The following is a 25,296-nucleotide window of genomic DNA, read 5'->3' on the forward strand; positions in this document are numbered from 1 at the left end:
TATGAGTTGCAAGACTGAGAATATTAAAAAAAGATTTGTTTTTTCCTTTAAATTTATCAGTACTAACACCTTCCACAGAGGGCCTAAGATATAAAGCTATTACTGATAAATATTCACAGAGTCAGATCTGACCAGGGCCGATTCTAGGATCTGACCTTTAGGGGTGCTTAGCCCCTCGCAGGGCTAAGACCCATGAGAAGACATTCATTGGTGCGGTTTTCTAAATCTAACTGCTTATTTACATACATTCACAAACAAAATTAAGGGACATGTTGTTAGTAATTCATAGAATAAAAGAACAATGTTCATTTTACTCAAACATATAAAGAGTAAAATAAGAGAAACTTAAATTTTTTTCCAGAGCTGTATACCTCAGGTAATCTTTGCGTTCACACTGCAGCCTGAAGTGACTCAATTCCGATTTTTTTGACGTAATGCGACCTGTATCCAATCTTTTCATGGCAGTGTGAACAGCACAGGTCGGATTCTTTTTCGAATGTGACCCATATCCGATACGTATCCGATTCAAATGCGACCTAACATCCAGGTCGCATTCATCCGAACTGAACGTCACTGATACTCGACAAATCTCACTATTCTGCGTCCTGATAAGAGCAAGAGGGAAGAAAAACAACAACCATGATGGATTATATGAGGATTAAGTTGTTAATATCCTGCTCCAGCCGGACAACAACTTCAAATATGTAAGCTAAGCTCCATCGTTAGCCTCCATGTTTACTTCCGCAAACACTGAGCACTTCTTCTTTTTATGGCAGTTGACAGAACACTGGGAACGTTGACGCTATTGCGCCCTCTACTGCGCATGCGGGACACTTTCAGGTCGTTTGCCCGTTTACAATGCAGAACGCATACAGGTCGCATTTACTGGCAGTGTGAACGGCCCCGGCAGAAAAACCGGAATTGCTAAAAAATCGGAATTGAGTCACTTCAGGCTGCAGTGTGAACGCACCCTTTGGCAAGAGCAGAGACACCAAGATCCAAAGATTCAGAAGAGCTGAAGGTCGCTATTACAGAGATGCTGATGGGGTTCAGCATCAGCTGATCATGCCTTCATGCCTCATACTAATCAGAAAGTAAATATTTCTGCGACAAAACTGCTCTTTTACTGGTCTTATGTATTTTTTTTATTATTATTATTATCTGGGTTATTGGTTTTCAAGCTCTGTAAGTGAGTATAACTCTGAATAGTGCGTCTACTACACCATCTTCACTATTTAAACCTAATTGCCAAAATCAATTAATTTGCTCCAGTTGTTAAAAAACAGACTACATCGCTGCATGTCATCGCATCAACCTCGGTGTCACACAGCGACCCCTGCCGCAACTCTGTGGAATAGCCTTGGCTGAGGACGCCTCTCCCTCCTCAGTTCGCTGATTAGCAGCTGCTGAGGCGGCGTGCCCGTATGGTGGCTCGACGCCGTCCGCACGGCTCGGTGGTTCCCGTAATGGACGCGAGGACCCGGGGCGAAACAGCGCGCCGCATCCCCCCGGATGGCGGAGTGGAGTGAGTGAGGATGCGCTTCCCCAGCTCCATCTTTGTGTCGGTGTCTCTGTTCACGGCCGAGACCACGGCAGCGCTGTACCTCAGCACCACGTACCGGTCCGCCGGAGACCAGATCTGGCAGGGACTCACCCTCCTCTTCACGCTCGTCCCGTCCGTCCTGGTGCAGCTGACCCTCACCTTCATCCACCGGGACCTGAGCAGGGACAGACCCCTCATCCTGCTGCTGCACATCCTGCAGCTCGGTCCCATTGTCAGGTCAGAGCTGGCGTGTTTGTCTGTGGAGATGCAGTGGGTTCCTCCAGCTGTGCGCCGTGTCAGACGGGGACATGTCCCCGTCAGTGGTGTGTGTGTGTGTGTGTGTGTGTTTGAATCGTCTCTAACCTGCTTGTTGCTGAAAATGCTCTGCGCACATGTTGTTTGCATCCCCTCTCTGCTTTTGTCTGGTCGTCCTCATGTTGATGCAGTGTGATGCATGCGAGTGTCATTTAGATCGGAAGTAAACATCTGATCAATAGAGCCATCGATAAGTTCCACATTCCCCGTGACATTTGACAGCCAAGTCTTCACACCTTCATCAGAATCGCCCACTCAGTGTCTGATTCATGTCTGGAAATAGGTAAATTCAGCACCACGCAGCTCAGCAACGATGAAGGAGCCATTAAACAAAACCTGCATTTCTGCGGTCTGACTGGACCATCTGGTTACAGGAACATGAGACTAATCTTGCTTTTAGAAAAAAAAACCTCCCTGTTGTGCACACACACCCACACCAGCTCTGTGATCAATGTGCAAACAGCAGTAGATCTACTTTGGTGTAAAACCGACTCACCACTCTAATATCTAGGCTGCACTGTGACAGCTGACTTACTGGCTGATTTGCAAAGCCACTAAAAGTATTTTGCATCTGTTGTGGTTATCTGTGTTTAATCATCTTCAGTTGCTTTTAAAAGTAAGACCTTTTCACATCTTTAAACAAGATTGTAATTTTGTGGGATTTCATGTAGCATGCCGACACTAAACAGTCGTCAACTATAAAAGAAAAAGATATACAGCATGGCTTTTCATTTTGTTTTTACACTTAAAAATCGAAAAGTGTTGTATTTAGTCCCCAAATGAGTTCATACTGTGGAGAACCACCTTTTGTTCTACACACAACAAAAGTTTCACAGAACTTCACAGTGTTGAAAAGCTGCAATAAAACTATTATCAATTTGATAGATTGTGAAATGTTCAAATCTTGGGGGGGAAATATTACTAAAGCTACACAATACAGACCACAGGTTTGAGATCTTTATTTGCAAAACCATGCATAACTTTACTTCCCGATTGTGGGTTCCTTTATGTTGTCTACAGCTAGATAGTTGTAGATGTTTCACAGTCATGTTTTGTACAATAAACGTGTCTAGAACACCAATCATTCTTAAGGTACATGTTTGTTTTTGTTTTTAGTTTTTTATTTTTCAGTAATGGGGGGGGGGAAAGGCAGCTTTAGTGTAGAGGGTTGGTTATTGTGCCAACCCACTCTGACTTGTGATCTTTATCTATGTTGTGTTTCTTGCGGTGAACCATATGCAGCGAATGTGATGCAGTAAAGAAAACAACTTTGCAAAGTTATAAAACAGCAGGCTAAATGTAGCCATTGTTGCCACAAATTGTACACAAATGAAAATTGAATGTGCATAAAAATGTAACCTAAAAGAGGCGTACTTGATGGAGCAGAAGCTTTTTAAGTAAACGTTTAGTTTCTGCTTTTTTAATAAAAAAATATTCATTTTTGAAAAGAACATTCCGTAATAGAAAATCCTTTCCCATTTACCAGGAGTGCAGCCTCTTCTGAAAATGTTTGTTTTATGACATATCTGTGTTTGTACAGACGATGCCTTAAAGATTATAATGTTGGGCAGATATTGGAGAATGAGGAGAATTATTTGTTTTTCAGGTCTTCCTAATTATTGTGGTCTACTCTTAAAACTGCGTTATGAACATACGAGAGCTGCTGTAGAGCCCTAAATTACATTTCTACAGCAGCTCTGGAACGGACACTGTTTGCAGTCAAACCCCCTGAGCTATTTGTGGGGTTTATGACTCGACATATGGAGAAACTCTCCGTGTGATAACGCCTCAATCGAGACGGTTGCGTTGATGACTCGGTGACAACCTGCTTTGCTCTCTCGTTGTTTCCCTGTAGCAGTCTCTGTCCCCTCCAGAACTCATTGAATCATTACTCTTCAGACATTTACATCTTCCCTGCGTGAAGCACGGTTCTAAGAATAGCACGCGTCACTGCAGGCTGCTTATCACCGACAGCACAAGCAGAGAGGGGAATGTCTGTCTCTGCTGCAAACAGCCAAAGTTGCATTTGCTTGTCTTATCCAGACACAACAAGGCTGAAATTATCTTCACCATTTTAACTCCGTCACTGCAGCTGACACCGATAGTTGTTGGGCTGGACTCTTAAAACGGCCTTCTCTGCTCTGTGAATTATTTCTAACTAGTTTTCTTTCTTCACAAATGCCCATTTCCTCTTTTTAGATGCTTCATGCAAAAAATGAACTTAAGTTCCTCTTGATAGTGCAGAAGTCGGATAAAATCATTTCAGTGCAAGGTTCGCAGTATGTTTACAGTTTTTCCTCCTGGAGTTTTAATCTGTTTTTAAGCACAAAGTCCACATTTAAAGGAAGTTAGTAAGGAAAGTGAGCAGAGGGACAAAAGTTGCACCAGAAGATCACCTTCTCAACTATAGCTGTATTTATAGCATTTACAGCAAAGTGACTTTGAGTCGACTGTAATCTTGATCCTGACCAAAATACCTTTTTAAAGTCAGATACGGGTCATGAGAATATCTGAAGGACGGCGTCTATCTCCTCGTCGGTTCGGAGGCGTGACAGTGCAAGTTCCTCTTAGGCCGGTCAGAATAACAAGTTACGTGATAAATTGTCCCAGAAGTTATTGCGATAAACGATAATAATATTGTTGTTTTGAGACAGTTTTCAATAGAAAGGCAACGGCATGATAATGTACACATTCTTGAAGCTCAATAAGCTTTAATTCATTGGAACTGGAAGATATTTTAAATATCCAAAACAAATAAACAAAACAACAACAAAAAAAAACAATTAAAATGAATTATGAAGTCTCTGTAAACAAAACTGTTCCTTCAAAAAAAAAAAAGGGCTAGTTGAGACCAAAACACCAGACTGAAGAGTTTTGTCAGTCAGTTTTTGGTAGAAAGAGAAAAACAATAAATTATGAAAACGGCTTGCTTTAATTAATCATGCGATTAATTGATTTATTGTTTATTGTGGCATGCGTAGGTCCTTCCTTATTTCTCCCTCATGTACTTCCCTTTTTCTTTGTGTTCAATACCTTCCTGCTGTATAACTAACTTCCTTACAGTCTTGAGAAACTTGAACATTTTGTACTTCATAATGAATGTGAAGGACTTGGAGCTCCTTGTAATGTTGAATCTGAAAAAAATATAACATTTTTAAATGAATGTGTGGATCCCTTGTAGAACTACAACATGTTAAAAACCCCCTTCCACTCCGAATGCTTTAAGCACTCCAGTCGTGTGTCTGATTTTCACGGCGTGTTTTTGAGCAGATAAACATTTGGTCTCTCTGCAGACCTCTGGCTTCAATCCTGACGTCGTTTCTGTTTAACTGGCCGCTGATCAGCGCCACTCCACCCTCAGCTCGTTTGCTCTGCTCCTCAGAGTCTTTAGTATTGGATTGGAAAATTACTGACTCTCCCTGACAGTGATGGCTCTTTTGACCTCCATAATGACAAACTAGTAGAAGCTGATGTAAATGACCCTGGCGGTAAAGTTACCTCGGGCTTATCGAGCTTCTGCAGCATCTCAGTGCTGCAGCGTTTCACTGTATGTGGTGAAACACTAATCAACGCTGTCGGTGTACGATGGTAGTAGACGCTGCAATGTATATATTCGTCATAAAAAAAACGTAAATGACTGGATTATTAAATGTAAGTAAAAATATTATCATCTCTGGCCAATGTTACAATTTGTGATTGATTAAAAAAAGTATTGATTGATCTCAAAACAGCTCAAAGTGTTCTGTAAACTCCTAAAAATACATTGTCAATTTGAAACCACGTGTAAATCGTAGGTGAATAATTTGACACTGAAACGTAAGATAAGGCAGAACAAAATTCAACATCAGTTTAAACAGTTTACGAATTATTATTGTTCAAGCTGTCAATACTTTTTAAAGCATCAATAAGTAGTCATCATTTTCAAACATGTTTACTTGGTTGCAGGATCATTAATTGGTCACTTACAGCTTCTGTTTCACCTTTTAAATGCAAACGCTATGCAGAAATGCCCAGGTAAAGGTGAAAATCTGTAACCGGCTGCCAAAGACGTCCTTCCTTCACCTTTCTTGTGCACGAGATGCTGTAAATAATCTGAAACCAAGTCGGAGAAGAAAATGTTGTAGAAATAAGAATACACGTGAGCTGAAAATGAAATGTAATTGATCCAGGATAAATTCTCAGAAGTGAAAGTGAGGGGGAAAAAAATAATATCTAGCAGTTATGAAGCAGCCAACGTTTTCTCCAAAAACAAACCTTTACTATCTGAACTCAAACTTGCCTGAATATTTGGCTTCCGATGAATCACTGAACTAATATTTGGTCATATAACCACAGTTTCTCAAAACTGCTTCACATCTGTGCTGCAAAAAGTCAAATCGCTTCTGTTAGGGAGTGATTTCAACCCAGGACCTCACAGCTTTTCTAAGAGATTTGATGGACTGCTCTGTAACATAAATCTTACTGGTGTGAAACCAGGATGCTGCTTGCTGACTGGTGTGTTTAGGGATATTCTCATTGAAACACATATTTCAAGGGAATTTCCTCCTCAGCATAAGGAACATAATTCCAGTCTATTAATGGTTTATCAAGTGTTTACAGCTTCAATAACCGAACAATCTCCCTTCTCTTCATCTGAAGGGAAGCTACATACCTGAGGAACATCTTTTTTTTTTTTCTATAAAAGGTTTCACAGATGACAGTACATACAGCAGAAGCCAAGTAATTTTTATAGTCAGGAATGATATGCAACAGACTGAGTAATTCAGCATTAGTTTGTCGTTGCCTCTGCTCTCTGCTGCTCCAGGTGTCTGGAGGCGTTCTGCATCTACGGCAGCGTGGGCCAGGTGGAGGAGCCCTATGTCAGCATCACCAGGAAGAAGCAGATGCCCCGCGAGGGTCAGTCAGAGGAAGTGGAGCGGCAGGTGGGTCAGGCCGAGGGGAAGCTGTTCACACACCGAGCTGCGTTCTCCCGCACCTCTGTGATCCAGGCCTTCCTGGGATCGGCTCCGCAGCTCACCCTGCAGCTCTACATCTGCGTGCTGCAGCAGGAGGTGTCCATCGGAAGAGGTGAGGAAGAGGAGGAGGAGGAGGAGATGCGTGGGGGAGGGATTAGTGCAAGTCTGTCACAAGCGCGCTACAGTGTGGGCTGAGCTGGATGTTGAGTCCAAGTGGAGTTATGCAACAACCCCACTGGTACAGATGATGAAAATGCTGCTTTTCTCTCTTAAATCCCTCTCAGGTGAAGAGCTTAGAGAGTCGGACTGTAACTCACAGTGTTCAGACGAAAACTGTACATGGTGCTTTGTCCCTTGTGCTGTTGCATTTTATGTTTCTGACGTTGAGTCCTACACTTTTAACAGATTTTACCTCCTTCTTCTTTTTCTCCCGCTCTCCGTCAGGCACACTGATGGTGATTTCCCTTCTGTCCATCGTGTACGGAGCGCTGCGCTGCAACATCCTGGCCATCAAGCTCAAATACGATGACTACGAGGTGGACATCCGGCCCATGGCTTACCTCTGCATCTTCCTGTGGAGAGGCTTCGAGATCGCCACGCGCGTGGTGGTCCTGGTCCTGTTCAGCTCCGTCCTGCAGCTCTGGGTCCTGCCTGTGGTTTTCCTGAACTTCTCGGTGTTCTTCTTCTACCCCTGGATCCTCTTCTGGCATAGTCACTCACCGTTCCCCGAGAACATAGAGAAGACCCTCACCAGGGTGGGGACCACCATTGTGCTGTGCCTGCTGACGTTTCTCTACGCGGGCATCAACATGTTCTGCTGGTCGGCCGTGCAGGTGAAGCTGAACGACCCGGACCTCATCAACAAGTCCCAGAACTGGTATCGCATGGCCGTGTACTACATGGTGCGATTCGTGGAGAACGCCTCGCTGCTCCTGCTGTGGTACATGTACAAAACGGACTTCTACGAGTTCATCTTCGCGCCTCTGCTGGTGCTGCAGCTGCTGCTGGCCTACGCCATGGCCGTCTTCTTCATGCTGGTCTTCTACCAGTTCTGCCATCCGTGCCGGAGGCTCTTCTCCTCCAGCATGACGCAGGGCCTCTGGGATTGCTCGTCCTTCCTCTGCGTCTTGTGCACCTCTGCTTCCCCTCACAGCAGGCCGACGGGGAGGGCGGCACTGGAGACATCCGTCCACCAAGAACCGTCCAACCGTCCCAACACATCCAGCGACAGCGCAGACGACGTGCCAAACGACACCACGTACGATGTTCTCAATGACACGATCTACGACGTTCCTAATGTGGAAAACAGCGTCAGAGGTGGAGTCAACGGGGATGTAAGCCACAGTATGTCCTGCAACGTCTGAAGCATCACAGCAGTCCCAATGTGCCACTCAGCAGACTTTTCGTAACCTTTAAAGTGCCACACGTGTCCCTCTGTTGGTCTTACAGTCCTCTGATCTCATATTTCAATGTCTGCTTTTAACAAAAACAAGACAATTATAGATTCATTGTGGCTACAAACAGATATGATGATCACTCATATTTCCAGCCAGCACCTTCCTCCCTGCAGCCTTTAGGCCATGCTGTGTAGGGATAACCTAGAGCCAATGCATTTAATCTGATTGTATTAGTGTCCCGTTTTGGCATGGATGCATGCAGATGTCCGACCTCAGATGAGGTGCAACAGCTTTTAAGAAGAAAACTCGCCAGTTTTATGGCTGCAAGCAATCAGCTTTTTTTTTTACTCCTCCAATAATAGCTTTACGGTTACCACACTCTGCTTCTGTGATGCGCTCATGCTTGACGACGAGATGTTTGATCCACTTCACATACTACTGTAAAGCACAGGCATTTCCAAGAAGCATCAATATGTATTTTGCACGTTTACATAAGAAAATGTCTTTTTACTCAACAGTCGAGCAGCCATAGTGACGTGAAATGCTTTCTGTCTCATCACTTTGGATATTCAGAGTGCACAAAATAGATGTAACCGTGAAAAGAAAAACCACTAAAAAGTTGCTTGTTTTCAATCTTAAATGTAACTTTACATTTGAGAGAATCAGTGTCTTTGCACCGTGTCTGCAGAGGAATTGCCAGAATGCTTCTGTTTGTACAAATACGCAGCCTTTAATGCCAAAAAATAAAACATTCTGAGACACTTAAAGTGTTATAAAAGATAAATATCTAGTTAAAAATAAATCTAGATTTATATGTGAAGACTGCGCCCGTTTTGTTTTCATGTTGTGCTGTGTTGACATCTAGTGGCCAATTACTCAAACTGCAAATATATAATTTTTTTTTTTTTGCTTCAAGTAAAAGAAACGACGTACACACACTAGTAAAATATGGACAATCACATTTATTTACTGAACATCAATAGTTTTGAAGCTGCATTCAAGGAACTTAACCCAGAAAATGAGAAAAGACCTCTGAACTACATGCACAGAACAAATAACCTCAATATAAACTAATAGAAAACACTTTATAGTAAATTAACATTTACAAAAACGAGGCTTTTTTCTTCTACGCCTTTCTGCGTTGTGCAAAATCAGGAAATGTAGTCTAACCTTTTAATCTTCAATGAGGTATCATGACGTTTAGCATTTTCTAAATATAAATAAGAAAGTACAACTATTGCAAAGAGGATTGAGACCAATTAGCGTTGCAGACTGTCATTTATTTTTGACTGACGATAGGTTCTACCAGTCCGGTTTTCTGAAAATAACCTTCATCCACACGGACACCAGTTCACATACGCAGAGCTGCCCGAGGGGAGAAATCGAGTCCCGGGAGGACTTCGTCTCTGGACCTGGCGTCGCTTTGATCTCGGCTTCGGAGCTGACGGCGCTTGGAGGGAGAGCGTCTGCAGCTCGGCGCCGCTGTCACATCGCCACAGCAAACACACTGACCACACAGTAGATGGTGCGGTTCTCCCACCGGACCGTGCAGCTTCCTGGAAATGTAAGAAAACCAGCTGCTTCATGGAATATATTGCAATTTAACTCCAAAAATGTAGCCTTCAGACAGAATCAACAGCTTAGATGGCTACAGAAATTAGCAACATTATCCAAGCAGTCAAACTGCAATCAGCGCAAGAGGTTTGTGAAACAATGTGTTTCTTTGATGTAGCTTGTTTCAAATTATACAGTTTGAGATGAAATCATCAAAGAAAAGAGAGAAAAGAGCAGCTTGTTTGAACATGACTGGTTTACTTCCATCCTTAAGAACTTGTTACTGATCATGAACCGTACAAATTTAGCATTCTCTCTTAATTCTCATGGCACACCTTTCAATTGAAATAAATGTTGGCTTAATACTTTGGAATGACTTTCCAAAGCATTGGTTTTAGTCTGTGATTTTAAAGATATTCAAATAAAACCAATCAGCAGATGCTTTTAGCACTCAGTGCCACACAACCCAGCTCTACTGCCTCCTACCGTCTGTAGTGGTGTCCCAGTAGCAGGAGTTGGCTGTGTGGAGACCTGCACCGCTCTTCTGCATGATGGTACAATTCACTGAATCGCAACAAACAGCGTTACACATATGCAGATTACACTTTATGTGTTTCATCAAGTGCAAGCTTTCTACGTCATCACATGTGGATGATGCAAACGGCGGCTCACCGATGTATTTGAAGGGGCGACCCTGCTTCACCAGGTGAGTCAGCGAATGCTCAACGATGTTGGCGGTCCACTGGTTCACTTTGTTGTGGTTATAGTCCGTTCCGCCGATCACTCCTTCGATACACTGAGGCAAAGCGACAACCAGGGGGATTTTCACCTGCACTGCATTCGAATGAAGTTTGCTACTCATAATTTTAAGGTGTAAAATCTTACCTCCTTCACCAAGACGCTGGTCTCGTCAGTGTTGAAGTTGCCCTGCAGGATTGTTTTGAAAGAAATGCAATGGAAGGAAACATGAAGTTGGTTTTACAGAACAGCAAACCACTCTTTTTTATATATATATATTTAGTAGTATAGGTTGAATGTCATATCAACTATAATGACTACCACTGCAACAAAGTCAAAAAGCAGCAATATACAGAACAGTTAATTCAGTTTATATGGAATTTATTTTCTCTTTGCTACATTAACAGTTTTTAGACTTTGTAGAAGAGAAAGAGCAGACTGATGACAATCTTTAAATAACTTGACCCATAGAAATCATCTACAAGGTTTAGTAACAGCTTTACATGTTAAAATGATCTAAAATGAAACAAAAATTAATAAAAAAATATTTCCAGATTAATTCACTACTATGATTTTGACAACACAAAGGTTAATTTTGCTTTAAATTTGGCAAAACATTGGTCAGCTCAGTTTAAAAACCCATGTTGTAATCTGAATCTTATCCTACTAGTAAATGACTAGTAGGATAAGATAGTAAATCTTATCCTACTAGTAAATGATATTTAATGAGACATTTTAATTCATAACTTATTTTCTAATGATTCAAGCACAGATCAACCATAAACCCTGATTTGACAACGTTAAGAGGCCAAAAAGGCACAGAAATAACTGTCTTACATTTGTCTTGTTCTGAGTATAAGTGCAACATCAAGTGATTGATTTTTTTTTTTTAGTTTAGTTATACATTACCCTCTGCTTTATTAAATTAAATCATGTTGCAGTATATATATTGTCCCTCAGTTAGTACACCTGTCTGTGTCTTTTTTTTAATATCATAGATGGTAAACAAAGAGAAAATGATGCTGAGAGCAACCACACCCATCAGCGAACTGACTGAGCTAACGGCTAACTGCTTTGACAAACGGACACGTTGACCGTAGAGCTTTTTATAAATGTATAAGAATAAAAAAATAACTTCACATCATCCCCAGAGGTGTACTCCTCCATCCCTGTCAGCATACAAAACACCGCCCGTCTCTTTGTGATGATCCCTGATGACTGCTGTTTTTCCTGTTGAAACGCTTCTTCTTCTTCTCTATGAGAGGTCTACGCCGAGTGTTGGCGCCGCCTACTGGGATGAATTATTAGTGCGCCGTTCTTTATTTAGGTTTCAGGGATTCGTAAACTCCGTTATGTCTTTTTTTTCAGTGGAATGAGACTCTGGTAGGGGGGAAAAAGTTTCTAATATATCAGTTAGTTTAATTTGCACTTCTGGATTCTTACTTTTGAGTCTGAACAAATGACCATCTTCTTAAGGGAAGTTTCAAAATCTATATCGCATGCAATAATTTTATAATTGCTCAGATACCTTAGGATCCTTTGGATACACACATTTTAATAGCTGATATTGGAAATGAACCATCAAGATCTGTTTCAATGTCTTTCATTTAAATTTTCTCCTTCTGTTTTTTTCTTCTTCCTTAAACAAACGTTTCATTTAAAGTGTCTCAGTTTGTTCTGAAATATCTCTTTTAGGACAACCATTTAGCTAGAAATAGAATAGAATAGAATAGAATAGAATAGAATAGAATAGAATAGAATAGAATAGAATAATCCTTTGTTGAGCACATATACAAGATGAGAGAAATGATGCTTCTCCACTATCACAGTGCTTGCATAGTGTTAGATATTGCTGCAAAGGTATTATTGACTGAATGGGTTCAATAGGCTTTCTTTCACAATTTTCTACCACTATAAACACAAACCGAGTGTCTTTTCTGTCTGTCTGTCTGTCTGTCTGTCTGTCTGTCTGTCTGTCTGTCTGTCTGTCTATCTATCTATCTATCTATCACACAATAAAAGTAAATTTAGGCCAATAACAGTGGCCAGAAGCCAATTTTTCATCAGCTGTCCCTCTATATGTGAGTGTAATTCAATAAGAGCAGCTTTGAGAGAAGTGCATTAGATCACGGAGCTCTCAAACAAGGTTATTCCTTATGTACCACAACAGCAAACGAGATCAATATCTGTTGATCTCATCTGTGTCTCACAGCGCTGTTTATCTAAACTGACCAGTGTTTCATCCGGACCTCCAGTCCCCACGGTCACTGTGCGGCTGGCAGCTCCACTAAAACAGACCCAGACTCCCAGCGGATGGCAGCAGGGAAATCCACGGTACATAATGTGGGCTGTGACAATGGGGAGATTCCCACAGCTCTGCAGCGATCTGCTGCTCTGAGCGAAATTATCTACGGATTCATTCATAAAGTCCGCAAACATGGGAATAAAACTCGTATTGACAGAAGAAGAAGAAGGAAAGGAAAAAGGGAAAATAATAATAATAATAATAAAAACACATCTGTGAGGTTGCGTGCGTGCCCCCCACACGCACGCACACACACTGACACGCACACCACGCCCCCTCCTGTCGGGAACACCCTGGCGGTGGATCTCAGCCTTCAGACGGCGCTGAGACCCACCGACAGGCGGACACGCTCGGCGCGATTCCCGGACTGATTTCCTCAGCACTGCCCCGCTCCTCTGCTGGAGAATCCCCGCAGCCGCCAGGTAAGGCTCCCCTCTGCCGGTCAGCCCAGTGCAATTTTTATTACTGTTATCAGGCTTCATGTGGCCAGCCGCTGTCGCCGGTTTGCAGTTCCTGGTTTATTCTTTCTTTCTGTTCGGTTTTTTTTTTAATTATTATTATTATTTTTTGAGTGATTTCTTGTTTTGGATAGAGGAGGAAAGGATGGGAGGGGGTGCTGTTCCGTCCATCATCACGACCTCGGTGGACCGGGAACACATTACTGGGAGCAGACAGCCCACTTCCCCTGCAAAGTTAGGCGCGTTTAGGCAGGTGCAATGCAGCAGGAAAGCTCCTTTTCCTGCTTTCAGCCGCCTCCACTGGCTCCGACAACAGATGAACCAATGCATTAGTAAAACACTGATCCGTAGCACTTTAACTTCTTCCATGCAGGGAGGTGGAGGTGATTAGATCAAATGATAAAAGTGGGTTTAAATGCCAGGACAAGAAGAAGGGAGCACTTTAGCAGGTGTGTGTGTGTCTGTGCTTGTTTGATGCTGACCCTGCTCACGGGTTCCCCAGGATGTCCCCTCAGGGGTGAATGGTGTTTCTGGAAAAGGTTACATGCTGCTGCTGCTGCAGGGTTAGATGACACAATGCACTGAGGAAGACACAGGCTGACCTCATTCCACTTCGCAGGTTTTTTGGTTCAGATCGGCAGATATGATGATGTGAGATGGGAGGAGATGCAGATGTTTGTATTGTCGGACTAATTGTTCATAATTGAAGCCCCCTGCAAATGATCAGAAAGATGAGGATTTTACGTTGAGTTAAGCTGAATGTTTAGTTAACATATTTTGTGTGCAACAAAACATGAGTGTTTTGTTGCACACAAAATATGTTGTGTGCAACAAATCGCCTCGTCCAGATAAAAAGACGAGGCGATTTGTTACGTTCAGAGCCAGAATGAATCCAGATTAACTGAGAAAGGATGCAGAGCTGTTGAGGGTTTTATTTTTATCTTTTTTTTTTGAGTATATCTTTTTTTACTTTCACCTCTGATCTTGTCACTAAAATTAAAATATTGTTTCTCCACTTGTGGTTTAAGGAGTTGTGAATTACTCTAGATGTTTTTTTTTGTTTTTTGTATATACACACAGCCTTTTGGCATCAAGCATTGATCTGTATCCAGTCTGAGCTGCCATGGCGAAGTAAAAATATTACAAAGATATATTCAGCTTTTCCAAGTAGCTATTTCGCTTGTCAGATGCATTTGGCTGCTGGCCTAAATGGGTACTTACACTGAGTGAGTAGCTACAGAAAACATGTTATTGCAGTAAGCAAAGTGTGTGTGTGCTTATAGCTCACGCTCCGTCAGAGCTTGTGTGAACAGTGTTCAGGTGCTGCCACATATTCTCACTTGGATTTGGTTCTTTACTTTGACTGGGCCATTATTACACTTGAAGATGCTTTAATCTAAACCCTCCCATCGTAGCTGAACCTCTCTCATCGTCTTGAGTGTTTTGCAGCCTTTAACAGACCACTCATGTTCACATCATTGCTGACTGTTGCGTCCTTGTTTGTAAAATAAACCCACAGCATGATGCTGCTCTGGCTGGATATGTTTTATAATGGCCTAACTTTGTTCTGTTGCTTTTCTAGATGAAATTTGCTTAAAAAAATTCAAAATTTCATTATAAGACATTTGATGCTGACAAGAAGCTACAAATAATCCGTTATTTAGGTGAAAATTGGTTTCACTTGATTTTATTAGGGGCATCAGATTGAATACATTATGCACACCATGCTTTTTTCTATTATTGTTGATGAATAAACATTTAAAAATCATGTTACACTTTATAGTTTTGCACTACTTTCCTTAGCTGTATCACAATGACGAAAAGCTCTTTAGAAAAACTAAAAACCTTTCACTTGCAATGCAACAAAGCATGGAGAAGTTTAAGGATATGAATATTTTTTATGCCACTAGACTTAAAGTGCTGTCATAATATTGTGTGGCATTACTGTGACAACGATAAAAGTGACTATCTACTACCCCTTCTCACATAAAGAAGCATGATTTGTATCACTAAACTGCGCACAGTAACAGCATTTAATCATATTTTCAAATGTATTGACATGTAATGATATTGCCATTGAACAAACAGTGGAGAAAATACCAAAGCCAACAATTCCCACAGACAGTCTCGGTGGTTTTAAACATCATCATGACAACAATAAATCAAAAATATGACGTAATAAATGATAAACGATGCGATAAATATCCACTCTTATTGTCTCTAGGCATGTGTTTCTGGTTCAAATGATCTCTGCTAAGAATGTATGCTGCAGTGAATTTCACAAGCAAGAAGCCAGGGTTCAGTTTAAGATATCCTATTATACTATAATTTGTCACAGTGGCACTCCTCCAAATTGGTTCATTTGGCTTCCATAAGCAAAAAAGATGCCGTATCTGCCGAGGCTGTTTTTATCATTGTCACAGGAATACCTCCCTAATGATAACTGAGCCTTTGCACAGCACTCAGGCTGGAGGGAGAGGGAGATGAGGATGGGGAGGGGGAACAAATGGATGAATAAAGCAGCAGAGAAAGCTGGCGAATGCAGGGATTCCCTAATTTTTCTCCGTGCAGGCACCGAGGCTCAGGCAGCAGAGCGAAAAGAAACCCCTGGGGAGAGCAGTCACACAGCATTAGAGGGCTGCATCTCCACGATGAGGCAACTGAGAACGGAGCCCCTTCAGCACCACGACGTGAGCGTACGCTGACAGATATAGACGCAGTATTATAGCAGAGGTTTCACCCTGTCTGACTGTGACTGTGTCACAGGTATTCCAGGCTACGGAGCTGTCCGTTAGGTCATAAGTCGCTTTTACTTTCTGTTATTTGAGCAGCCATAAAAAATAAAAATAAAAAAAAAACTTTTGTTTACATACAAAGAACATATTAAGGTGTAGATATGAAGGAAATCTGAGACGCACCACCCTGCATTCATGACTCAACATAAATTTAAGGTTAACTTCTATTTATTTTGCAGTAGCAACATTTTCCCAGAAAATAAAAAATAAACTCCCCCAGCAGCTGAAGCATTTCTTATAAATGTTTATAATTTTCTAATAACAGCATTTTGAAACTTTTATATATAAGGCGCTCGATTGGCGTCACGCAAAAACATGAAGCTTAGGTTTTCTTTGTACGTTACTCACTAATTGCTATTTTAAATCTGTTTTTGTTTCTTATTGGACAAGAGAAGCCTTTGTTTTTTATAAACACAACAATCACACATTTTTTAACAACACTCGGACAATATGATTGAGACCAGAAATGTGAACACGGGTTGTATTCAAGAAAACGGTGGCGTCGCCTTGTTGTTGGAGATTAAAAATAAAAACAAATTCTGCAACTTACATTGAGGAGTGACTTGTTATCCATCCATATTCTATTTCCTTTATCCAATATAAGGAAACATGTGTTTCCTTATATTGGATAAGAGATGGATTAAACCCTGGACAGGTCACCAGTCCATCACAGTGACTTATCATCTCAGCAGAATGTTGATTTAATACTAAAAGGTAAATTGCCATAAGATACTTGTTTTAAAACAACAAAATGAAGTTGTCTTTGTTTCTAAGCAGGTAGTTGTTGAAGGACACATAAAATGTCCTCAAATTGCATCTCTTAACTGAAATCTTTTCTTCATTTTTCAGTCAAGCGTCGTCTGTAGTTGGTATTTAGGTCCAAACAAAGTATTCAGCAGAAACTATTAGCATGTATGTTAGTTTCTTTTTTTTTGAAAAAGTATAAACTGTTTGTTTTTGAGATGAACTGAATTAGCTGGTAGTCCAGTTTAACCTCTAGCAGTATCTTAGTTCAATATCTAAAGTTGAATTGAACACGTTTTAGGCGTTGGATTGTGATTTTTGCTTCATTTCGTGCTCCATTGATGCCGAACTGGTAAATAGTTTGTGTTTTAAGCGTGCATCTGTTTTCATGTCTGAGATGCATGCGTAGCAGTCTCTGACACATGAGAATGATCTGCTAAGAGACAGATTAGATCCAGATTAAATCTGCTGATAGCCTGAGCTTCTGTATCTGCGCTAATCAGAGCTGCTGTGCTGAATGAGATCTGCTCCCTGGAGTGCAGTGTTTTGTGGGGTTTCCCTCCCTTCCTCCCACTCGCTCTGAAGCCGTTCCCGTCCATCGCTTCACAAAGTGTGCTGCTGCTGCTGCTGCATGGCGATTTTACATGCAGCCTAAAGCTCCATTTGGGCTCTGAAATACATCACACCTCTCTTCAGCCTGGGCCGCAGCTAGGCAATCAGTGGGAAACCTATAAACACGACATCCATACTCATGCTGCTGCTAGAAGAAGAAAAAAGAAACTAAAAGCAGAAATGCAATTTGGAGGAAGAAATGGTTTGGCTGAGTAATAGATTGCAGTGATGTCAGAGGGCGCTGCTTTCCTTTTGCCCTCCTTAAACCTGGAATATGAGGACCCTTACCTCAGTAAGTGCTTTGAGCAGCAGATATTAAACGGCAGATAGTAAAATCCTAAGTGTAAATATATATCACATGAGAAATATTTTTAAATGTTGTAACTTTTGGTATTTTATTGCCGTTGGATGCCTACCAGGATGTGCTGAGTGGAAAAGTCAACACAGCTCTGGTGCTCTTCAAACAGACATTAATTTGGTTTTCTGGGGATTTGAGATGCAATAATGTCACGTTTAGTCAAGAACTATTTTTGGAAAAGTGAAAATGTCCAGTAATGGCAACAATAAATGTGAGAAATAGTTTTTAAAATACACCACATGCAAAACATTATAAAGAATGAAGCCGTGCCTACAATAAATACAATTATGTTACATGAGATTAAAGGAATATTTTCTTCAAAGGCAAAACATATATTAAACATTAAATAATACAAAAACACTGTTTCAAAAAGCCGTATTACAAAAAATATATATATTTGGAAAAATTATAATGTTATGCAATTTAAATAACAATTAATGCACATTTTCACATGCAAGATGTCTTTTTGAGCTTCAGGATCTCATCACTCACAGATGCTGGCACCAAAAGCAAAGAAAGTTCTTCCAACTGGCCAAACATATTATTGGAAAGCAGAGTTTAAATGCACCTGGTACATAATTAAAGGGAAAAGAGTCTGTAAAGTCATATTCAAGTGGAGATTATGCTAGAAAGCAACCCTTACAGAAATATAAAATAAGCATTCAAGACGATTATGGTGACACACAGGAAATAGGTGAGTAATAAAAAAAAAATCTCTAGAACATTTCTGGTAGTTGTAGCTAAATAAAATATCAACTAGACTAAATAAATCATTGTGACATTAAGCGGTAGACGACGCTGAGGTTGGAGCCACAGGGCAGGGAGGCCAAGAGGAAAACCAAAACAGAGATTTATGGACGATGTGAAAGAAGACGTGAAGTTAGTTTTTGTGAGGGAGCGGAGGACGAGGCTAAATGGAGACAGATGATTCGCTGCGGTGACCCCTGAAGGGGAGAAATCTGACAGAGAAGAAGAAAGAAGATCAACCAAGAAAAAAAATTGATTGTGAAAATACTGGACTACTAAGAGGCCTTGCTCATAGAAAGCAGCAACCGCAGCACTGCATTCTGCTCCATCTTCCCTTTAGATTCATCACCAGGTCTTTTTTTTTTTATTGGTCAACAAGTCTATCATTAACTTAAATTTCAACTTTTAAAACCTTCTTTCAAATTTGCAGCAAACAACTCCCCTAAACCTATAGGGGCAGTTTGGAGTTGTGTGTGCTTCTTTATGTCACTGACCCTTTATTCCAGTGACAAGCAACAAACCAGTTTCTGTGTCTTAAACACATTCCATAAACATACAATGTATGAATAGTTTCAAGAGATCAGACTGAATTTTGTCAGTTTTTCTCTTCCATATATGATGAACAATTATTGATGCGGTTTTAAATAACGACTCTGTGAGCATTTTAGTCTTACAATCTTGGAAAATGATCTTTATTTTCAGTCAGCCTCACCTATGTTTGTTCTAAAGAGCAAAGATTGTTCTCTGTGTGGGTTTATTTACCAGCCTTCAACTTCATCAGACTTTAAACTGAACCTTATTTTCCATTTGCCCATATGACTCATGTCATAACTTTGTTTTTATTGCTGTGTATATTAAGACTACGCAGACATTTCATCTGTTTCAGTAGCTGCAATTAGCCTGTTTGATGTTGTATAATTTAAGGATTGATTCTTTATTATTTCTTATTGCTCATTGTGTAATATTGTTCAGAAAAATGTAATATTTGTTCCTGAAACGTTTTCGTCTGGTTACCACCCAAACAAGCTGAATCAATTAATAGTTGTAAAAGGTTCATTTCTAAGGCCGGACTTAGGATTCAACACTAAATTATCAAATGTTTTATTCATAAAAAGAGTTTAAAAACATAGAAATTTGCAGATTTATAGTTGCTCGGACCGTGACTTTGGGGGAAACAACGCAAGAAGGCGATGGTTATTCTATGAGAGCAGTGAAAGGAAATTTAATTTTTAGATGATAGCACACCTCAATATGGAGATCGTTAATCTTCGCTCTGTTCTGTGAACTGTCTGAAAGAGTTTATAGAAGCAATAATCTGACAGATAAAAGGTTTCTTCATTCGCTTTCTGCTGAGCTTCAGGTCTGTCTGCAGAACAGCAACGATAAACGTTGTGATGTGAACATAATTTAGTTTTGACAGCAAGTAAAGAAATGGAAACTACTCGGATCTCCTACACGTAAGATGACAAATAAAATATCTCCCTAAATTTTCCTCTACTTATCTTAAAAGGACAAAAAGACAAATGTCCATTTTATCCAGATTATTCAGGATTCAATGGTTCTAGTTCCCTCTAATAACATTTGATGTTATTTAAGTAAGTGATTACGTTAAAATACTCACTTAGATCATGAGGAAATGGTTTTGCTTGGATTGGCTGAGGGATTATAGCTCAGATTAATTATTCTTGTTCATTTAGAACCATTCATTAAATACTCTAATATCATTTTGTGACTGATATGCAGAAAAACATTAGGTGTTGACCTTAAAAGTTGTGAACAGGACATGTGCCCTGGTGGCAGTGTTTACGCTGCGGTCATTTGCTGTGCATGAAAAACACGAATCATCTCCAGGAAATCTTTGTTATTTATTTTATTTGCCGTTTGCCACGGTTGACATGTTTCACCCACTGTTTTTTCTTTCCAAATATTTGTTATTCTCCAGAATCGTTAGTGCATTTCAAATCAAACAAGCAGAGTCAATTTATCTGACTCTTTCTACTTCCGCGGCCAGAGTTTCCTCATTTTTTGGAAGGGAACAGGGATTTTCCAAACTAATGGGAGCGTGGTGCTCATAGTTACAAATGTGCTAAATACATAAATAAAAGAACTACCATTAAACTTTGGTAGACACCAACAACAAATCAAAATGTTGGGAGCGTAGCGTTTAAAACTGCTGTTAGCTTTGGATTTAATTTGTCTATTTTAACCCTAAAATTTAAAACCTCGACGTTCATAAAAGTGAGGATGCCATGAGCTCACGTATCACTCACAGGCTGTTTGTTTGCCACTGAGTTATTTATGAGTCAGTGTGCTGTATTGAACAACTTGTTTCTAAATCTGTTCATAAAATCAATGTCGGTATGTTAATATCACCGGGGATTTTTTATTTATTTATTTATTTTTAATAAATCCTCTTGCAGCACCGAGTCTGATTCCAGTTTGCAGCGCTGCAGGTAGACACTGATCTGAGGTCAGCTGGTCAAGACTGTAGGGGATGTTCACAAGCACTGCATGTTGATTAAAACAACATTTCTGAATTAGCCCTGTGTTGTTTGGACGTCCTTTTGCACAGATACCGAAAAAAATGATGTGACGTTTACAGAGGAGGCATTTAAAACACACAGGTTAGGCTTTGCATCAGAATCAATCAAACCCATATATAATACATAGTTCAGCCTCTATACAACCAAATGAGGGGCGCACAATATCAAAAATGTATGTGATATAGTTGGTAAATTTATCGGCTCTTCTTTTATTTATTGATATTGCGTATACTAACATTGTGATAATAAAATTGTGATATATTGTGCATCAATCAGTTTTTTTTTGTCTCTGAGACGTCATAGTAGGCATTAGTTTACATAACAAAGTACTGCTAACAATGCTAATGAGCTCAAAGTACAATTGGCTAAGTTTTTATTAGTTGTTATGATGGATATTTGTTCTTTAGCTGCTATTCTTTACATTAACATGAAAATCCTAAAAACATTGCATCTGTTTCTTGGTTATTTTTCAGCATGGAGATGAATTTGAAGATGATCAGGGCGAATTAAAATGATCGGATTTAAACTTTTCAAGCCCCAGCTTTGTATCCTTCAGGGATCTGCAAAACTCTTTCATTTCTCCATCTATTTACTGTCAAGGAGACAGACTGATAAGGGGTCCAGTCAAAGCCTCGTCACAGCTCCACCACTTCGCTCGCCAACGTTTCAGTCAGTCGAAAGCTGAAGCTATACGTTTTTATTTCCAACAGAAAGAACAAATTAAATTGTAACGACTGGATAAGGGAAATCTAGAATTGAGCACCTGATTCAGTCACACACACATACAAGCCACAAATTTAATTTAGTTTTACTTTGTAGAGTGCCTAATGTTTACTACATTTGGTCTGTATATGACTGCTGCTTGGAGATGTCAAATATTTAGCTATGTAGCAAACACGCATGGAAATTAATTAAATAATAAACTTTAAAAAGGAAAACAGATTCAAACCAGTGAAATATGTGAAGAGCGTCATTGGCCTTATACTGTTTGCTTCGGCCTCAGCATCCATGTTAGTATCCATCATGTTTTAGTCATTAACTGGCTCAGTTATGTAAGATCTCTCGTTTTGACTGTTTGTATCTCCATCAGACTCGACTGAAAATAATTAATCCGTCATAGTGCTTCATAGAACCACCAAATGACCCTAAAAGTTGCTTCTTTGTGTCAATCCCAGTTGATTTTTTTTTTACTATTCTCACCATCTGTTGTCAGTCCTTGTGAATTCCCAACATTATATGAAAATAATGTGAGAGTTTTAGCTTGATTTGAAAAGCCTTTTTGTAAACTCCTGCAATGGAAATGGAAATCCGTTCCTGTATAATTAGTATGATTGTGAAGTTTTTGAAAATGAGATTTGTTTTGTGGCAGCATGTTGGCTTCTTTCACAGAAAAAAGCTGAATGTGGCTCAGCCTGGTTCAACATTGGAACCACTTTAAAAACCCAAATAGAAATCAGGCCCTGAGATCAGGTTTTAGCTGCAGTCGCTTCCTCTCCGCAGCCCCGCTCTTTTGTTCTCACTTCTTGTAGCTTGCATGCTTTAATAACAGGATATTTCACAACCCGACAACTTTTAAGTCCTTTTTCAGAACATCAGCATCTACAAATAACGAAATCACGAGCTGAGCGAAGGCTCGGTAACTTTTCATACGTATCTTTGTGACAAATGTACCAAGAGCTAATTAGAAATCCTGGAGCAGCTCTGAACTTTAGATTTTTTTTTCTTTCCTTTCTTACATGAGGATTCAGTAATTGTGTCTGGTTTTGATGAAACACAAATCACGATGCCCTTTCTGTCAAAACAGTCAAGCCTCTAAATGTTGCTCACCGCCTTTTGATTATTTCATAGCTGCAGTTGTTTGACCTCATATTCAGGCTGTTATGGAATAGTTTACTCTGAAGGTAACCACACAGAACCGAGACTCTAAAATTAAAATTAAACAAACCTAAAAAATAAAAAAAAAAGAGTCTAGTTGGGAAGTAAAATGATTAAAACAGGAAACATGTGCTCTCAGTTTGATTTCACTTAATAATCTTCATTCGGAGGCTTCAGTGTGTCCTCCATGTTTCTGCATGCTGCTGAATAAAATAAAATAAAAATTTCACACACCGTTCAGTCAGTCCTCTGTGATTAATGCCAGCATTTCTGACTTTACTCCGTTAGCCTGCTGTTGTTTCAGGAGAGCCGCTCATTGTGGCGGAGCTGGAGTTATGAAATATTCAGTCGTGTTAGTGAAAGAAGAGGGAGCTGAATGCAACCCGAAGGTCTTCTTCTCTGGCAGTGAAGCCTCAGCAGCTGCAGTCGAGGCTACGACTAAATCTAGGTTAATAACATCCCGCCTCGATATCTGAAGCTCTTATCTGTTGTTGTTTTTTTTGTTTTTTTAAAAGCAGCAAAAAAGAACAAAAAATATCCGACTGGATGATACTAGGCATTTTATTAAAAATGCTTGCGATGAAACACATTTCGAAAATCCCAAATTTCTAAAAAAGCTGCGTTTGTAGAGTTGAGTTGGCTGAAGATACTTGTTTCCCTACAAAACAGATTTCCGACGCTTGATCCATCTGACAGTTTACGCTCAGATCCCGGCGTGTGGAGCCAGCAGCAGACTGCGGCTTCCAGGCTGGACTCTGTTTTGGCAGAACAAATTGGCCGGTTTCAGACTCGGGAAGCGCTGATTACTGGAGACTGGAGGTGGAAAGGTCAACACTCGTCCTCGGCGTCTCTGCCTCGGCCAGAAGGAGACCTCCCCCTCTTCTTAATTAATTAAATAAACACAAACAAGCAGATTTATCAAGGCGGCTGCACACCAGAATTGAAATAAGATAGTCATCGTGTTGTACGCTGACGAGCACTGGCTGTACCCAGCCTTCATTTTGAAGTTAGAAATCATTCTTTTGTTTAGTTCTGAAGTAATTACCGTTGGCAAATAACCTTCCTCACTGGTTCTTATAAAAGTAGTTTAGTGTGTTGCCCGTTGTAAAAGATCTTGTTAATAAATTGTCTGCTGGAAACTGAAGCTACAGGTTTTTTTTTTTGTTTGTTTTGTTTTTTTTTTCATAAAAAGTCATTATTACCAGATGATAATGTTAAAATGTCAGGCCGTGTTTACAAACATAATCGCAAGCTGCATTCAGGAAGTCAGCTTGAAGCGGCAGATGTGTGTGTGTGTGTGTGTGAGTGTGTGTGCGTGCGTGCGTGTGTGTGTGTGTGAGTGTGTGTGCGTGCGTGCGTGTGTGTTGATCCACTTCTCCAATGGAAACTCTATAAAACTAAATAATCTTGGTGAAATACGGTTAACATGGTTTCTACAGCTTGACCCACAACTCACATGGTGGATTAAGATGAAAAGCAGAATCGATGAAAGAAAAAACACAACGAACAAAAACCTTTATTTTGTTGTTGAAATGTGAAAAGCTTCTTAGAATATTACACCTTAAATATATTTTTTTTCTATTTTAGATTTCTTTTATATGCTTCAATGTGCCATAAATAATAAATAAAAAACAAAAAAGATTGATTAAGGCTAAAGCTTCAGCTCCAATAAGGGGCTTTGGATATTTGTTAACATGATTCTGTTTCATAATGCCGAAGCAATTTCATTTCAAAGCACCCATTAACATTTCAAGTGTATTCAGGAAAGCGTTAGCTTCATGCAACAGCGATCCGGGGCAGAAAGAAAGACCAAAAATACTGCTTTGTCTTTGTTTAGCATTGCTTTCACATACTGCTTTGTTTTAAGGTAAATAATTTAAACTGAGGCTTTTACAGCGCAGCTCTTTGTTCTGGTTATTACTGAGTACCTTTCCAAATGTCGTCCTGGAGTTCAGGTGGGCTTTCTCTTGTTGCTGGTCCTTTATTCTTTCACTCGTACGCAATGAAATAAACACGCATTTATTTCGTATCACTGCACTCTCTTGTTTGCTTGGATGAAGAGAAGCACTTTGTTTTTTTGTAATTTTCCCCTTAATTAGAGGCTGAAATCCCACCAGCAGATGCAGCAAGCAGAACTCAGCAAAGTAAAGGTTAAAGAAGAAAAGAGGAGAGAGAGAGAAAGAGAGAGGACAGCTGAAAGGTCATGTTTGGATACGTTATTTAGAGCTTCTGAAAATGTCGGTTTGCTTTTCTTATTTTCTGCTCCATTTGGCCCGACAGAAGAGAGCAGAGGCCCGGAGGCTGGATAGGTCGTTACTGACGAGCGCTCCGGCGAGAGTTGTAATGCTGCAGCGACG

At 40.2% G+C, this 25,296-nt stretch overlaps 3 protein-coding genes across 5 annotated transcripts in view; 2 read left to right on the top strand and 1 right to left on the bottom strand.

The window, feature by feature from the left end:
* The first annotated feature begins 975 nt into the window (after nucleotides 1-975).
* xk (X-linked Kx blood group (McLeod syndrome)) lies at nucleotides 976-8,973 on the top strand. The gene is made up of 3 exons (XM_007555390.2): nucleotides 976-1,780; nucleotides 6,663-6,925; nucleotides 7,258-8,973. Exons 1-3 carry the CDS (start codon nucleotides 1,536-1,538, stop codon nucleotides 8,175-8,177), a joined length of 1,428 nt encoding a protein of 475 aa, XP_007555452.1. The 5' UTR covers nucleotides 976-1,535; the 3' UTR covers nucleotides 8,178-8,973.
* Nucleotides 8,974-9,152: 179 nt separating this feature from the next.
* Nucleotides 9,153-11,793, bottom strand: LOC103140308 (dynein light chain Tctex-type 1). The gene is made up of 5 exons (XM_007555392.2): nucleotides 11,643-11,793; nucleotides 10,650-10,691; nucleotides 10,437-10,560; nucleotides 10,251-10,328; nucleotides 9,153-9,766 (listed from the first exon to the last, which is right to left on the bottom strand). Exons 1-5 carry the CDS (start codon nucleotides 11,679-11,681, stop codon nucleotides 9,696-9,698), a joined length of 354 nt encoding a protein of 117 aa, XP_007555454.1. The 5' UTR covers nucleotides 11,682-11,793; the 3' UTR covers nucleotides 9,153-9,695.
* Nucleotides 11,794-13,104: 1,311 nt separating this feature from the next.
* sytl5 (synaptotagmin-like 5) overlaps nucleotides 13,105-25,296 on the top strand; it is a 45,870-nt gene continuing 33,678 nt past the window's right edge. For all 3 annotated transcript variants that reach the window (XM_007555393.2, XM_007555394.2, XM_016673095.1), the window contains exon 1: nucleotides 13,105-13,229. The gene's annotated coding sequence lies outside the window, so the exon portion shown is untranslated. The remainder of the gene's footprint in view (nucleotides 13,230-25,296) is intronic.

Source organism: Poecilia formosa, unplaced genomic scaffold (genome assembly GCF_000485575.1).
Source record: "Poecilia formosa unplaced genomic scaffold, Poecilia_formosa-5.1.2 Scaffold70, whole genome shotgun sequence".
NCBI lineage: Eukaryota > Metazoa > Chordata > Actinopteri > Cyprinodontiformes > Poeciliidae > Poecilia > Poecilia formosa.

Bases quoted from the DNA above. Each gene is read 5' to 3' on its own strand.
- xk (XM_007555390.2), top strand. From the start codon at position 1,536: ATGCGCTTCCCCAGCTCCATCTTTGTGTCGGTGTCTCTGTTCACGGCC. The intron at 1,781-6,662 runs GTCAGAGCTGGC...CTGCTGCTCCAG, and splicing joins CAGCTCGGTCCCATTGTCAG to GTGTCTGGAGGCGTTCTGCA. The intron at 6,926-7,257 runs GTGAGGAAGAGG...GCTCTCCGTCAG, and splicing joins GGAGGTGTCCATCGGAAGAG to GCACACTGATGGTGATTTCC.
- LOC103140308 (XM_007555392.2), bottom strand. From the start codon at position 11,681: ATGCTGACAGGGATGGAGGAGTACACCTCTGGGGATGAT. The intron at 10,329-10,436 runs GTGAGCCGCCGT...GTTGCGATTCAG, and splicing joins TCGCCCCTTCAAATACATCG to TGAATTGTACCATCATGCAG. The intron at 9,767-10,250 runs GTAGGAGGCAGT...TTACATTTCCAG, and splicing joins CTGGGACACCACTACAGACG to GAAGCTGCACGGTCCGGTGG.